At 35.6% G+C, this 15,777-nt stretch overlaps 1 protein-coding gene across 1 annotated transcript in view; it reads left to right on the top strand.

The window, feature by feature from the left end:
- The window catches only part of UBR3 (ubiquitin protein ligase E3 component n-recognin 3), a 122,864-nt gene that overhangs the window by 13,120 nt on the left and 93,967 nt on the right, over positions 1-15,777 (top strand). Inside the window, exons 2-7 of the mRNA XM_075512610.1 lie at positions 2,658-2,797; positions 3,195-3,353; positions 5,075-5,218; positions 5,808-5,857; positions 10,377-10,443; positions 14,334-14,464. Coding sequence (XP_075368725.1) covers positions 2,658-2,797; positions 3,195-3,353; positions 5,075-5,218; positions 5,808-5,857; positions 10,377-10,443; positions 14,334-14,464 — 691 coding nt within the window. The remainder of the gene's footprint in view (positions 1-2,657; positions 2,798-3,194; positions 3,354-5,074; positions 5,219-5,807; positions 5,858-10,376; positions 10,444-14,333; positions 14,465-15,777) is intronic.

The raw sequence follows: 15,777 nt of genomic DNA, 5'->3' as shown, positions 1-15,777 counted from the left end.
GTTTTAACTCTGAAGATCTTCCAAATCATTGTCTGGCATTTTGGTCAGTATTTGTAGAAGAATTGTATAGCACTCTGTAAAGGCAATAGAGCTTTCAATAGAACAAAGTATCGGTATTTCAGGATTGTGGAAGTACCATACAGTGGCAGGATTAGTTTTCCGTAAGTCAGCATAAAACAGAGTCTCATGGGTGAATATTATAAACTTGGGCTCAGTAAGATTTCTTCAGCCTGATTTGTAAATAATAAAATCTGAACATTGGCTTTCTCTGTCATTGTGGCTTAGATTAATTCTTGCCCTTGAAATTCAGTATGGCCAATAGCTTGTCCAGTGTCAAGTCATGTCAGTAAGGACATATTCTGGGATCCTTACCATGTATACATTTCTAGCTGTTAGTTAAGAACAGCTACAATAGTATATTGATTTCGGACAATACTTTAAAACTGCAACCTTTGAACCATAAATATAGAATATGGCTCATCTTGTAAAATTATATTGGCATTCCTACTTTAAGGTTTAGGGCCTCGTATCTAGAAATCATTCCCTGTTTGGAACGGCTGTAATTTGTGCATGTGACAGTGAAAGGATGATTCCTTACAGTGAGTCGAATTTGTGTTCTTCCTTGATTTTCCAGAACCTGTATTAATATAGTAATAATAGCACATTTTGTAAATCAATAGTGCTTTCTTGGGAATCTCAAGAGAAGACATGATTCATAACCTTCAGCTAAAGGGTACGTTAAATTCGGGGTAATTAATCCATAGGCTGATTCACAAGTGGTATGCTGGTATAGACTTCTTGGGGAGCAGAGTTTTTTATTTTCTGTGGAAGAAAGCCTTGTGCTTAGCAGAAGCTGGGATTCAAAATGACTTTACGTGTGAGTTTTGTTACCAAGGCTCCGTTAGCTTGTGATCATAACCAATGAAAACTTCTTTTGGCTGAATGCAAAATATATGGGGGAGACCAGTAAAAGATTTTAAAACCTACCGCATAGTAATTCTTTCCTTGTGTGTCTTCTAAGTCTTTATTTACTTTTGATCTTTTCTTATAAGGATAGTGGTGAAAGGGAAACCAAATACCTTTAAGACAATAAATGAGGCACCATATTGCAGCATAGATCAAGCCAGATTTGTGATTTATGGCAATTCAGGTTTCTGTATGTGGATGAGACAAAAGTGAATGACAAAAGTGAAAAAGTGAATGACTTTTCATAACTTCTGTGAATGTCATTTGCGAAAGTGAATGACAAAAGTGAAAACCATCCATTTGTACATTAATTAACAGAAAGTTGTCAGTCATCACTGAACTCTTTCTGTCAGGCACTTTTTCTCCCCCAGGGATGGATAGGCTGTATATACAAACTGCAAATCATCTGGCTAGTACTGACCTTGTTTACCTTTTCTTAATAAAAAGTGTCATCTCTAATGTGTAAGAGCAAAGGAGAAGCTCTTAATCTTTAGTCTTGTGAAGATGCTGTCCATTCTTGTGAAGATGCCATCTTAATTGCTGGACTTGTATCCCTTCCCCCCCCCCCCCCCCCCCAAATTGGGATACTTGCTTTGTGGCTTTCTCCTATTTCCTTCCTCTCTTGAAGGTGATACTTTAATGGTCCTCAAAGAAGAAAGGCTTATGTTGTAGAAAGTAGCAGGCTTCTTCTGGAAAACATGGCATAGCAAATATAGTGAAGATGAATAAATTTAGAAAACAATTTTCATATTCAAACAAAGCTGAATCCATTTCCCAATCTTTATGTTGAAAAATTGCTGCTAAAATCTAGTGAATCTTTCCAGTAAAATTTACTCTTGTATGATGTGTTTTTAGACTCTTTATTCCTTGTTAGCTTCTTTTTTGACATGGGTAAATAAGTCTTGATGTTGGTAAATGTCCTTTCTAAAAATAGATTTGGAGCAGAAGAGTATTCAGTGGCTCTTGAGTCAGGCTCATGTTAAGTCAGTGGGAAATTATTCTGTTTGCTCTAATGGGGTTTGGCTCAACCTCATGTCATTGTGCATTAGCCGAGCCTCAACTACTACCATACAGGAATTCTCCAAAGAATAAACGTTTTCTTTTCTTTTTAATTGAAACAATTTGCACAGTTTTTGCAGGGTGTTTCTATCATCCTTTGATAAGTAAATCTTAGTTGCTATACATTTGAAGTAAATACTGATCCTGCAAACACTTACACTTTTGGAAGTTGTTTTTATTAATGTCAAAAGACATCACAAATGTTATTATCTGAATGAGGACTTGAAGAATTGGGCCAGCCTCTGACTATTTCACAGAAAGGAGAGGAACTGTTTTAGTTTGATATTTTCAATTAGGCTGTTTAGAAATTGGGAGGTATGTCTTGATAAAGAAAAATTCAGTGTTCTTCTAATTGTTCAATGGAAGATGCTTCTAACATGTATGGGAAGAAACTGGGATGTTACATATGTGAACTTTGAGAAGGGAAAAAAAATTGGCACCTTTATAATTTGCTGGACTCAGAAACAAAACGGGTTTGAACATAGTAGTTGGAATTTCAGAATACCATTTCCGCACCACCTTTAATGCAAAAGTATATACTCTCTGAAAAATGGAAAAAGTAATGGTTTTCTTAGTATATGTTAACTCTGCTGAGCTGTGCTTGGCTAACATTTTTCTCATCTGTTTTATAGGTTTTGTAAAAGACACCGGATTAAGTCAAATTCAAATGTTCCATGTGTCCCGAAAGACTTGTTGATGATGTCAGAATTAGTTCTTCCACAGTTCATCTTTAGTCTTATTCAGCACTTAAGAGAGGGGTATAATGAGCCTGGTATGTTTTAAATTTGCATGTATCTAGCATATCTTACCATGCTGCTATCTCTTGCTTTGCAGTCTGTGAAGACTGTACATAAATACAGGAGTGCTATCTATAGTTTATATAATTGAATTTTGTGCCTCTTATCCTAACAAAGTTACTGCCTGGCTAGGCGATTTGGTGTTGTTTTCTGCTGAAGAGCTTCTTAAATGTTTTAAGGGTTACTAGCACTGTGTTGAGCTCTTCCAGAAAATGAAATCAGGATTAATTTGAAACTTGTACGTGTGAATTTTAGAGCATTATGAATATATAAATGAATTTATTTTGTCATGGTCATAGCTGTTCTGCCTTGTGAAGGTCTTGGCCAAATTACATTACATTTACACCAAAAGTGCTTGTTGTTGATTTTCAGCTCTTGATCTGCCATCAGAGAAGGACCTTCATAAAATCCTCCAGGTTTTGGAGCCTCATGTTTCCTTTCTAGAAGACTTGACCAAAATGGGAGGAGCAATGAGATCAGTTCTTACCCAGGTTTTGACTAGCCAACAGTTCTACAAGGATCTTAGCTCTGGTATGTTTGTGTTATTTCTAATAATTAAATTTTCAAATTATGAAGAATTTAAGGTCATAAGTTTTGTTTATCACCTCAGTTTCTGCATGTTTTTATTCGACTTCTCAAAACCCAGAAAAAGGCATGTTTTTAAGGATTGTTTTTGTTGTTGATAGAAGGGGAGTGGGCTTCAGGAGCAACTAGACTAAACATTTGTTATTAAGACCTGTAAGAGCAAACCTCATATCTTCTGTGTCCCAGATAACTGTATAAAGATACATCGTTTCAAAAGAGGTTTTTATAATAAATCCATTCTCTTTAAAGTGAAGTGAACACGGCAACTTAGTACTTCCAAATAAGGCATATCAAGCTTATTCAAAGTGGAATATGTCTAACTTATTTTGGGATCTGCTCTCACAGAGTTTACTGGAGGAGACCTGAATGGCAAAAGGCCATTGTCTGTCCTGCACTTCTGTGCAAAGCCTTTTTTCTTTTTTTTTTTCTTAAAAACAACACCACCCACCCCCCAATTATTTATTCAGTCCTGTACCAAATCATAATGAATCTGAAAATGTTGGGCAGTCACTATTAACCCCAAACCACTTAGTATAAATTAACTCCATCCTATTTTCTTGTGATTAGAAGGTGTCTTTTTTGAGTCCTTTGCATGCTTCCTTTGCATAGGTATGGAACAAATAGTAATTACTGTAGATTTAAGTTGCCAACTGGCTTGGGCAGCAGCTAGTTGAAGAACAGGCAATCTCCAAATCTTTATTTGAGAGGAGAAACACTTAGGTAAGCTGCCTCAGGGACAGTTGTCTTTATTCTGTTTCCTTCCTTTTTTTCTCTCCTGTTTAATAATATTTGAATGGGAGAAATTTAATGACTTCTCTTTTCCTATATGTGATGGGTTTCCTAAGATAGAAAAGTGGAGAGGGAATGAGAAGTAAGGCATTCTTATCTGGACTCGGAATGAAGAATATGTGTGTCTGAGTAGGTACAGTTTCTGGGTAGGGAAAGCAAAGAAAGGGATTTTAGAGCAAAACCTGCCCTTCTGACTTTGAATGCAAAAGGTACGCAGTTAAAAAGATGCTGTCATCTTTTTCTTGTTTTCTTTTCCTTAAACACTTGACACAATTTGCTCCTCTAAAGTTTATATTTTCCTTGTATAACAAATGTGTTGGGTTTTTTTAGTCCATTTCTTTGTGGAAAATTTTGTATCCCGAGCACGCAGTGTGACTTTGCTTTATCAAACAGTTGAAATGATATCTTTATGAATAGTCTCCATTAATTGCAGCTGTCAAAACTTGAACTTTGAAAGAAAAATTCCAAATATTAAACATTAAGTATGGTGTATTACCATTACTGGTTTTTTATTGGTTTATTTTTTTCCCATTGGAAATTGTAGGTCCCTGTCCTTTCTGTCCAAAACCAACTGTTTTGAAATATCAAAACAAATCCTTTTTTTTGCTGTAGTGTTAATGGTGGCAGTGCTGATAAAACAGAAATGAAGTACATAATTTAGAAGAAAACACTGTGTTGGAGGGGGAAAACTGAGAAGGTTTCTGGTCTTTTGGATTTCAGTTCATCAGTCGGAAAAACTTCTTAGCTTCTACATCTCATAATTGTACAGCTTATTAAAACATTGTGGACCATTTTTTAGATTGCTTGTATGGAATGTGAAGTATATGAACCACGTAGCTGCTGTTGTACTTTAATGCTGTTTTATGTATGTATTCAAGGTGTTGGAGAGAATGCATGTGCGAAGAAAAGTCATGAGAAGTACCTCATAGCTTTGAAAGGCTCTGGACTGGCATTTCCTGAGGATAAAATTGGATGTGGTATGCAGGAACAAGGAGCTGGAACTAGCACATTAGCAGTTCAAGGTTTGTGTAGAAAAATATTTTAAGAGAAGACTTGATTATTGCTGGTTTTTATATAAACTGTTCTTTTAGTTTATTAAAAAAAAATCCTAATGAAACTTAAGGAATTACCTGTTATTTAGTGCACCACCAAATTACAGGACTCATTTTAATTCTATCAACAAAGCTAAAAATATTAACTTTTTGTTGCTAATATACCGAGCATCATTTCCCAGTCATAGCATTAGTGGAATTTGAGTAGGCAAGATGAAATTGCTCGTAGTGGAATTTTGTCACTGCAACTAAGTTAAGCTACCTATTCTTACAAAAGTGCTGTGGATTTTTTTTGATCACTGAAGAGCTTTTTGCAATTTCTGAAAGAACACATCTCCAATAACTCAGTACGTTGAAGTTCTGCAATGGAACGTACTTGCAAATCCTAATTTTGTATTGCTTGGAAATCTTACTCCAACTTCTCAGTCCAGTGCTGTGTATCTTTTAAAGAAAGTTAACGTAGTGTTTCATTTCATACTGGCTCATTAAATATCGTAAAATACTCTCTTTTCAGTATAAGACTTACGAAAGGAATCTCTGAATTTTTTTATTTCAAAAGGTTTAGCAGGTGCTACGGCAACATCAGGACAAGGGGATTCTTCAGATGAGGTGAGACTGTTTTTAAAGACTATAATGAACTGCAACGGAATATTAAATGGAGAGAATGCTTGCAGCCAAATCCCACAAACCTTAACTCTTCTATCTACCACATATTCTCTCCATTTTAATAATTAGAAATAATGGAGATATAAAGGAATAGATCTCATGCCTTTGATTTACTAAGGACCTCTTGAAAAATCCTTATTTTTGCTAATACTATTTCAGTTTAATTTATGTATGTAATACAGAAGAAACTTGTGTAGGTAGTTCAAAAGTCACTATCAAGTAAATTGGGCTTGATTAAAGCAAACTTAAAGCATGTGATGCTGTGAATGGTGTTAGCAGGTTTTGGCACTTGAGAATCCAGCTGAACTGGTGATAGCAGCAGTGAGAATTTCTCTGTAGATAAATTCCCATGTGTAGACTTGACCTTACTTACCAAACACATTGAGTGGGAGTAAAAAGGAGGAAATCTCCTTTTAGATTGAGCTGTAATAAATAAGTGGAATTTAATGAGGAAAGTTAAATTCTGGTAGAGTTACTTTATGAATTTATTCTCATTTTTTTCCCCTACTATTTAAAACCTAATTTCAACTAGTAAGCCTTAGCAGCCATTCTGGTAGGGTAGTATAACAAACTTTAAATAATGTAAACTATAGTTTTTCATAGGATTTTTGCTTACATTGAATTCTATGTGAACAAGTATTGAAGTAAAAACAATTGTTCGTGTATGTCTAAAACAGTTGTATGACATGTTTGCCTCTGTCACGAGCACAACAGCATCTGTTACACTTCCAGCAGTGCTATTTATAATTTGGCATTTTTCAAAGTATGGCTGCTTGTTTTTTCACCATCGCTTGACAAACAAACAAACACACACACAAAAAAAACCTGCGAAAGACTGCTGACAGTATCACTTTTAAGACCCATGAAAGAAGAAGGCAATTCAAGTTAATGTTAATAACCTCAAGTAGTATTTTCAAATAAACATAAAATGGCTCAGCATACTTCTTTCTGTTTTACACGTATAAGTGATGAGGAGAGGGGAGTAAACTGAAGTTGTTAAGAGTCTGAAGAGAGATTGGATATTGCTGACATTTCTTTTGGGAAAGAAGTCCAAGAGGGAGGTAGAGACAGAGATGTATTTTAGCAAGAAGGAATTTCTTATCGGGAAAATATAATTTTTTCAAGGAAAAGATATTTTATGAATAAAAAAGGGCGGAATTACTGCAACTGCACTATAGCTTGCTAGTTAAAGATACCTGTTTTCTAGAGAGATTTCTCTTTCTGATCTCCAGGATGTAAAGATACATGTAGGTAGGCATTTTATTAAATTACTGCAGATGTGATTTTTCTAAACTGTAATTTTGCATATACTCACGTACCTGGAATCAATTTTAAGCTGTTAATTACATTATTAAGATACCTTGTAAAAAAGCACAAGACCCTGTTTTGAAATCTGTATTTAGAAAATTTTAAAAAAGAATGAGGAAGTAACATGCAGATAAAACAATAAGCACTTGGAATTTAAATGTTTTTCATATATGTTTTCACTTCTGAATTTTCCTTTCATATCTTTAATAAAATCACATTGATACAATATGGGATGCAATTAAAAATAATGTCAAAAGTTTCTTGATTTTTTTTTTTTTTTAACCAAAAAACCTAATTTTTTATTTTATAATATTTTTCTTAATCATGGTCTGCTTGATAAATATGAATTGCTGAAAAGAAAGTCCAGTCCTTTAATCCAAAACCCAAAACAGAACTGTGCAGGTGGAAGGCTGAAATGCTTATTAGAAAAATGATGTTACTAGAGAAATGCTTTCTAGAAAAATGAGGAAAAAGTTATCTTGTTTTATGACTTCTCCTCCTCTCCCCTGCCCTCCTCCGTAAGTTACAAAGGGCATTTACAGCTTTTTTTTATGCCTTATTATACTCTTTTATAGCAGAGTAAAACCATGTTCTAATTAAGAAATGTGGCAAGAGTACAGTTTTAACTGGATTTTCTTCCTCTGGTATTTAAGATGACTCTGGAAAGGTTAATGTTCTTTCTTACCAAGTAAGTCTTAAAGGTAGCATTGTGTCACTGATGAAAGGCTAGATTACAAAATTTACATAGGCTACGGACTAGAGCAGTGCTTCTGCAGGGAACTGAATAGCTTGAAAAGTTTTGCATAGTTCAGTATTTAGTTTCACTTCTACAACAGTAGATGGTTCCAAGCTAAAAATGAATCTGTGAGATATGTGTTGTGGGTTGTTTTGTTTTGTGTGCCCCCCCCCCCCCCAACAGTATAGGCTCACTTGTGCTTTACTTCTCAAATGGTTTGTGTTACATCCTGTGGTATTTTGGAGAGAACTTACCGTTTGTTTCCTTTATTAGTTTTTTCTTCCTTATGTTTTCCTTTGTACAAAAGGAGAAAAAAAGGCCCTCCCTAAACCTGTCCTCCTATTTAAGAATTTTTTAGGCTCTAAAGGAATCAAATAAAACCGTGTGCATGAACACTTTTACCATGCCGATGAATAAACCTTTTTCTATTGGATATCCCTATTTGGCTGCCCTTGTAGTTTATTGAGCACTTAATGCCTTATTACATAGTTACATAGTTATTGACTCCAGTTGCTGTTTAATGTAATTGTACAAAAATCTATGTATAGTATCTAATATTAAATAAAGTTTATATCTGAATTTACAACAGATATGTCACACCTTAGGCATATTGCTAAATATTCTATTATGTAAAGGAAATCTACATAGATCTTTGCTGTTATCTGGATATATTTACACAGCATTATCCCATGGGTAAAAATAAGGTGTTCTACATTTGCTTATTCTCTTACTCTTTATCCCTGGGCTTGGGAGACACCATGTCACCTAGCATTCACTTTCTCAAGGCTGTTAAAACTCCTGCACATGACATTAAGATTTAATCCTACCTTACTGAAGCAATGGAAACCAACTGTCTAACATTATCGAGGAAAAAAAGAGTGAAATCACTGCAATGAAGCCTGTTACATATTTAATTTTTTCTCATATTGTAGAAGGAGAAATGCGTTTTGTTTGCCAGAGCAGTGGTGTTGGAGGCTAGAATCCAACACATTAATCACAATTTATATACACAAATGCATTATCTTCTGGTTAAGGCCCCTCTAGCAACTCTCTAGATCAACTGAGACCACTGAAGAGGTCTTGAGACCTCCACCTATCAACTTTCTAGCTACAGGAATTTAGATTCCTTTTCTTCAGGGCAGGAGACTTAAATTGCAGAGTCCTGCGGTTCATAGTAATATCTCAGCAGGTATGATTTTTGCTTTAGAGTACTTGGCCCCTCTGATGGGGGAGTGGGCAGTGGCAACATCCCGAGAACTGACTGGCTCCTGACTGAAGTACAAAAGTAGCATGTGTTCACAAAGACCACAGGACACCTAAGAGTTCAAATGTGTGTCCATCTTAAAATGAATTTTCAGATGGAGGTACTGAAAGGATAAGAAAAGTCAGACCTTTCATTAACATGATATTTTTGGTCAGTCCTTAGATGTAAAATATGAATAATCTTTCTCCCCAAGCAAGGATAGTCAGTTCCTGAGTATCAGGTTCTTTATCATTCCAGTGAAGTTTGGAAGTAAAATACAGCATTTGCTTAGATGAGAAGGATATCCATTACTTATTTTTAACAGTAGATAACTGCATTAATGATCTCTCATTTTATTAGATCCAGTAAGAATCTTTCTTTATTTCCACTGTTTCATTAGGACTATCATTGTTAGTAAAGATCCACGCAGCATTTAATATAGTCCTGTAGTGTCACATTTTTTCTTAACACTCAGTGTTAGATTTTGTGAAGTGGTGGTGATGATGTTTTTAACTTGCATTGCATTTTGGAACCTTTGCTGTTTTGTTTGCAGAGTGCCTTGAAAGCTTCAGATGACAAGTGCTTGTGTAAAGTGTTTCCATTATTCTGTAGGGAACAAGCAATTAGAATTCAGCAATTAGAATTGGCCTCTTAAAGGTGTCAAAAATACTTTATTATTGCATCAAAACTTTATATTGCTTAGAAAATGTCTAGCTACTTGTCTGTGTTGCCAACTTTAATAGCCAATATGTTGGCTGATATTTTTTTTTAGGAAACAAAAAACCCCAAACTCTACAGATGAATAAGGTGAAACCTTGGATGTGCAACAGTTAGAAATTTTGTAGTGTTAAACATTTTTGTAGCAATCAGTTTCAGAAATCAAAGCAGGTAACCTTACAGAATTAATTAAATAGATGAAGGTGTCTGAACTTGCAGATTATAATGTTGCCTGTAGGGGAAAAATGGCAATTTAAAAAATTGTGTTTTTTCTAATGAGTTGCACAGAGTCCATGGTTCCTGTAAACAGTAAAAGTATTTTTCTGGTAAGAGGGTGTATTCAGGGCTTTTCTGTTTTAGCTTGATAGTTAAACCAGAATTTTGAGAGCATACCATCTCTTGGTAATAAAATTCTAAATATACGATTATAAATTTTTTAAACTCTTCCCCTACCCCAGGAGGACCAGGATGGTAGCCAAGGTGTGGGCAAGCGCAAGAGGGTGAAACTAAGCAGCACCACCAAAGGTATTTATAAAGTACTGATCTCAGTTTATCATATTTGCTTTATGTCTATCTTAAAAATTATCCAGGGATATTAATTCACTTCCCAAGCACTGTAGTGCTACATGTGACAGGTATTAAACATAGCAAAGTCTAAAAAAGAATAGCAAGTGAAATTGTGGTAATTGGCAACTTTGATTTCCCTTGAGTGAATACCACTGTCTGGGACTCTGTTTGACCAGTCATTTTGTCACCTTCATGTCATAAGTTGACCTCTAAAAATTCATTCCATTTTCACTGTGTGGCTGGCAAGGTTGCAATACAGCTTAGCAAACAAGTTTTTGATGTATTTTTTCTTAACAATTTTTTTTTGTTATGCCACTGTACAGTATGATTGTGTTCTCAGCCAGGCAAGAATGTTTCTCTCTGGTTCTATCTGGTCTTTCTGTACTGTTATAGTAATGTTTAAGAGAAGATACTTGAATGAAGCCTCCTTTGAAACCACTTCATTATTTTACTAGATTGAAATTAGTCCTCTGTGCAATTTCTAGTCCAACATGAGCAGCACTCACATTGAGATCAGTGCAAGTTTTAATTTAAGAATGAACAGGCTAGAGAGAAGGTAGCCCTATCTTGTGCTTGTCCTTGACATGTTTTTGTGCTAAAAAGCGTTTAAATAATAATATTTAAACTCTTATTATTAAAGAAAGAACACTCTTTTTTGTTTTTGTTTTTGTTTTTTTTTTTTTAATATGAGTATGAGGAGACTGACATAGGAAGCACAAAGAAATTGCAAGCCCTGAGAAGAGAACGTTCAGGTGAAAAACTGTGGTGAAAGTTGGAATAAAATTTCTGGAAAGGGTTTGGAGTGAAGGTTTGGAACTTGAATTCAAAATGTGAGGGTTCATGAAGTCAGTAAAAAGGTATGAAGGTGTTTTGAGGAGTACGGGAAAGTAAGATTGATTGTTTCTAGTGGTTTCAGATTGAAGGAAAAAGATTGGGAAGCTGGAAAAGCAGAGAACTAAATGTTTTGGCAACAGTATTTTTAAGAGGTGATCTTAGAAATGGTGTGTGAAAGATTGTGGCAAAGAATAATAATGTGGAAGAGGTGGTGGTTTTGGAGAAGTACAGGAAACTTACAGACATCCAAGGAAGGCTCTCTTATGTGAATTTTAGAGGCTGATAGCTTGTCTAAAAGATAAGTTAAGAGTCAGGTAATGCAAGAAAAAATGCTGGTTTTCTGATGCATAATAACTGATTATGGGAAGGAGGCAGGGAGGAAGCTCAGGTTGAGAAGCTGCCAGATCTGAAAACCAGTATCAGCAATGGCATTTCAGGAATAGTGATACTTTGATTGAACATTTCATTTCCCCCCAGGATTGTAGTCTTCCCCCTCTGAGGCATCCCAACATGGACTGTGCTCATGATGTTGATAGCTCCTAATATCAGCCCCAGAGGAGGGAGTCTGCCAATGGGGGAAGGGTAAGTATCTGTTTTTATTAAATATTGAATAGTTTTCTGAAGTTTTCAGTATTCATATTTTATGTCCAATAGGGTATAAAATAAGAGTATGAAAAGAAAATTTTAGAAAACTGAGTATTGAATAAAAACAGATTTACCTTTTCCATACAAGCAGACTCCCTGTCCCGTCCCAGGTCTTTAGTGGTACTGTCTTCATAGAGGGTTATTTATATACTGGGTATATCTTGGAATGCTAAACTCCAGAGAGATGTTTACAACAGTCTATGGGGTCTTTTGTGGCATTAGGAAAGAATAAAAGGTTTCTTTAAAGAAAGTACAGATTTTATGCTGAGGTTCACTGATACAGGTATGGGACTGAGTATTGAGAGAATTTTTATTTTTACTCTGTTTTAAAACCTGCATCCATCTGAAATACCTGATGTTTAAGATAATTTTAAACCCACAGGCACTATATTTTTTTTAAAATTATTTATTTGTTGAAAGAAATTTAAAATCATGTGGTGCTTTTCAGAAGAGTGGGAACATTAGTCCCAGTGTTCTTGACAAATTTTCCAAGTTGGGTAAGAGCATTCTGCCTACTTAAATTCTGTAGCAGGTATAAGTGGATATATATTCTTCTGTCCCTGCCTGAAACTGCTATATAAAGAATTTGATATGCGCTGTTCAACTGTGATACATGTCAGAGAAGGCTGCACATCAGGGACAGATAAGGTGTTCTGTCACTTGTCTTCATGCCCGGTGGTCTCACTCAAGGGCATTGGCATGTACCTAAACCTGTGCTGTCTGTTCTGTGGACAGAAGACTTCAGTCTGCATGGCTACCAAGCTTTCATGGGCAGTAAAATCACATATGCAATTTCTTAACAAGAAACAAGGAAGAGAACATAAGTGATCATCAAATGTTTGCTGCAGTAGGTGATGTGTATTGCTCTACAAAATATTTTAATATTAAAATATCTTTCATGACTCTGTGAAGGTAATTTTTTATTTCAACACTTGTAGAATATATTGAATAAAACATATTCTTGTATTTGTGTGGCTTGCTAAAGTCTTGAGGAGATCCCTAAAATTTAAATTATTCATTATTTCTCATGATCTTTTGCAATTCCTGAGATGTTTCGGGCTGATTGGTCACTTGGCTGGGGAACTCTGACCTTTGGTAATGGTGGAAAATGGAGGTAATTCCTGCTTAGGAAAAGCACAAATGGCTATCCTGCTTAGGATAGGCACAAAGCTATCCAGTGCAATCCCTAAAGCTGTTATACTTCAGTGGAGAGTCTTCAAGGCCGGAAGATGTTCAGCTTAAGTGTTTTTGAATCTGCTGATGGGAGCACTTCATGCAGTCCCATTGGAATATGGGATTTTGTGAGGGGCGCATATCCTCAGGTCTAGTTGATTTCTAGGTATAAAGGAGCATTATTATTATTTTCTTTTAGTCTTTATATGTTACAGGAGTGAACAATGCCTGTTGGGAGTTTTAAATCATAAATAATCAACCTCTTGAAGAATGATGATAAAGAGTCTTTATATTTTAGTACTTTTTTAAAATGGGGTTAATTCAATTTATGTTCTGTCAAGCCATAGCTTCATGAACAGTTTATTCTAGCAGAGGTCAGTTTGTGCAGCTTTGTAATCATGAAACTGATCTGTGTGAAAACGCAGCTGAGAGAATGGAAAGATGACTAGATTCCTACACTGGTACCCCACAGGGATGTACTGTCAGCATGAGTAAGGAGGCAGAGTGAAGGGCCAGGAGTTGAATGGGGAAAGATGAGGCTGTCTCTTCTGGTACCATCAGAAGCTAGTGCCTGATTATATGATTATGGTAAATTTTATATTAAAAAAACCCAACCAAACAAACAAAAACTTTGTTGGTCAATCAGTATATATATTGCTTTAAAAATAAGAATAACTGATACATTATTGCTTCTATTTAACTTGTTTAGAGCTTTGTAAACAGAACATAAGTGTTCTTAGGTGATAGAACTTATCACTTAATCATAAATTGTGTTTTGTTGTTTTGCTGTTTTAACTTCAGCTAAGTAGTAGTCTACGTAAACAGTTTCCATCGATTAAGTGGCTGTGTGAATATTGTGCAAATTGCTCTGATTCATTACAATCAGTGGGGCTATTACAGTAAGGTGACACGATTCAATGCAATCGATGAAGACTGGACTCTGTGTGGTAGAACTGTACTGAAAACTCATTGACTTTCCTGGGAGGTCCTTTTTATTGTTACAGACTTTGACACTGTGCAGTGTTGGCCATGTTCATTTTCCAGTGGTTTTGAAAAAAAATTATTTACAGAGCGCACTAAGATGTTACTCAGTTTTTGTTACTGAGTTTTATATAAGATAGTGCAACTGCACTATCATTAGTTTTAGTTTTAATAATTATTACATTACACATCCCCTCCTCCAACCTTTTATGCAGATCAATCTATCATGGATGTTTTGAAGCATAAATGTTTTCTAGAAGAATTATTATTTTGGACAATAAAATACGAGTTTCCACAGAAGATGGTGACTTTCTTACTCAACATGCTGCCAGATCAAGATTATAAGGTACTTGCCTTACTTCATTCAAACTTAAATGTCTTTTCTTATTCACCTACTTAGTGTGTATTATGCCTTGCATGAGACCACATATGTTTATATTTGAATAATAAGCAGTAAAATAATGCAGGTCTTTTACCTTGTTTTGATTATTTGGTTAGAAGGTCTAAAGTGTATAGTATTTGAAGAGAAATGTGGACAAAACGAGATGGATAATTCTGGAGCAGCAGTATTAATTTTGGGTTTATGGTTTGCTTTTTTCCTTTTTGGCTGTTAGTGCATATTTGGATGTGTTGAATTTTGTTTTGTTTTATTGTACTTTGTAAATTGGATTTTTATCAGTTAAAAGATGGGGATCAGCACTACATGATTCTGTAGTGTGGTATGACTGGTAAATAATTGCAGTGACTTCATTCCTGTTGCAACTGTTGTAGTAGGCAGTGGTTTCTCCATATAAGCTATTATAGTGTGAGTGTTCTTGCAGCTATGCCCTAGGTGATTTTGGCAGCCTTCCAGCTGCTTCCTTACAGAGTTTTGCAGTTGTTCATACCAAGTGTCTCCTGGCCTGGAGTCATGGAGACTGGATGTCATCTTCCTGTTTTAAATCTTGGTGTGCAGCCAGGTTTGGTTGTTTGCTCTGCATGTTCCAAGACCAAGTATACATAGCAATCAGGCTTAACATTTTGCTCTGATCATGTAATACCTTTGAGCCATGCAAATATTTTGGACCTTCTCAATCCCTGCTGGGAGGCAAAGATCAAGAAATCCTGAAGTCCAGGCATGCAGATTTCTTCAAAGATGTCTGTTTATAATGGGTCAGTCCTATATTCGTGACCCCTTAAAACCTTGCTGTATCAAAGCAAAGGATATGAAGATACCTTGGCAAGAAAGGAAAAGATAAGATATGGGCTTTCAGCAATACTCTGTCCCTGTCAAGACAGCGTTTTGATTTGGGATACCAGCATAGATTCATCTTGGTCTCGGATTCGGCTAATACATGAGGAGACATGAGGACTTCTTGACTGATGATCCCTTGCCATGAAGCTTGAATTCTTGATATTTGGAGACCCACGTGGACATTCAGTTCTGATCCATTGCCAGCTGAACTTCTGCCTGTAAAAACATCCAACTGCTACCAGCATGTGGAGAAATCTGGTAAGTGTTGCTATGTTTACCTTCTTACTATACCATGTAATAACAACAACTTTTAATGATCATGGGATCTTTTTTCCTTTTGACAACAAGCCACAGTCTTCAGTGGCTTTCTTCACTGTGATCATAGTCCTTCTTCACTATGTACTCAGAATGGAGACCGTGGTATA

The sequence above is a fragment of the Mycteria americana genome, chromosome 9 (genome assembly GCF_035582795.1).
Source record: "Mycteria americana isolate JAX WOST 10 ecotype Jacksonville Zoo and Gardens chromosome 9, USCA_MyAme_1.0, whole genome shotgun sequence".
Taxonomy (NCBI): domain Eukaryota; kingdom Metazoa; phylum Chordata; class Aves; order Ciconiiformes; family Ciconiidae; genus Mycteria; species Mycteria americana.
The sequence above is the reverse complement of the archived record's forward strand: the minus strand, read 5'-3'. Positions and strand labels throughout refer to the sequence as shown.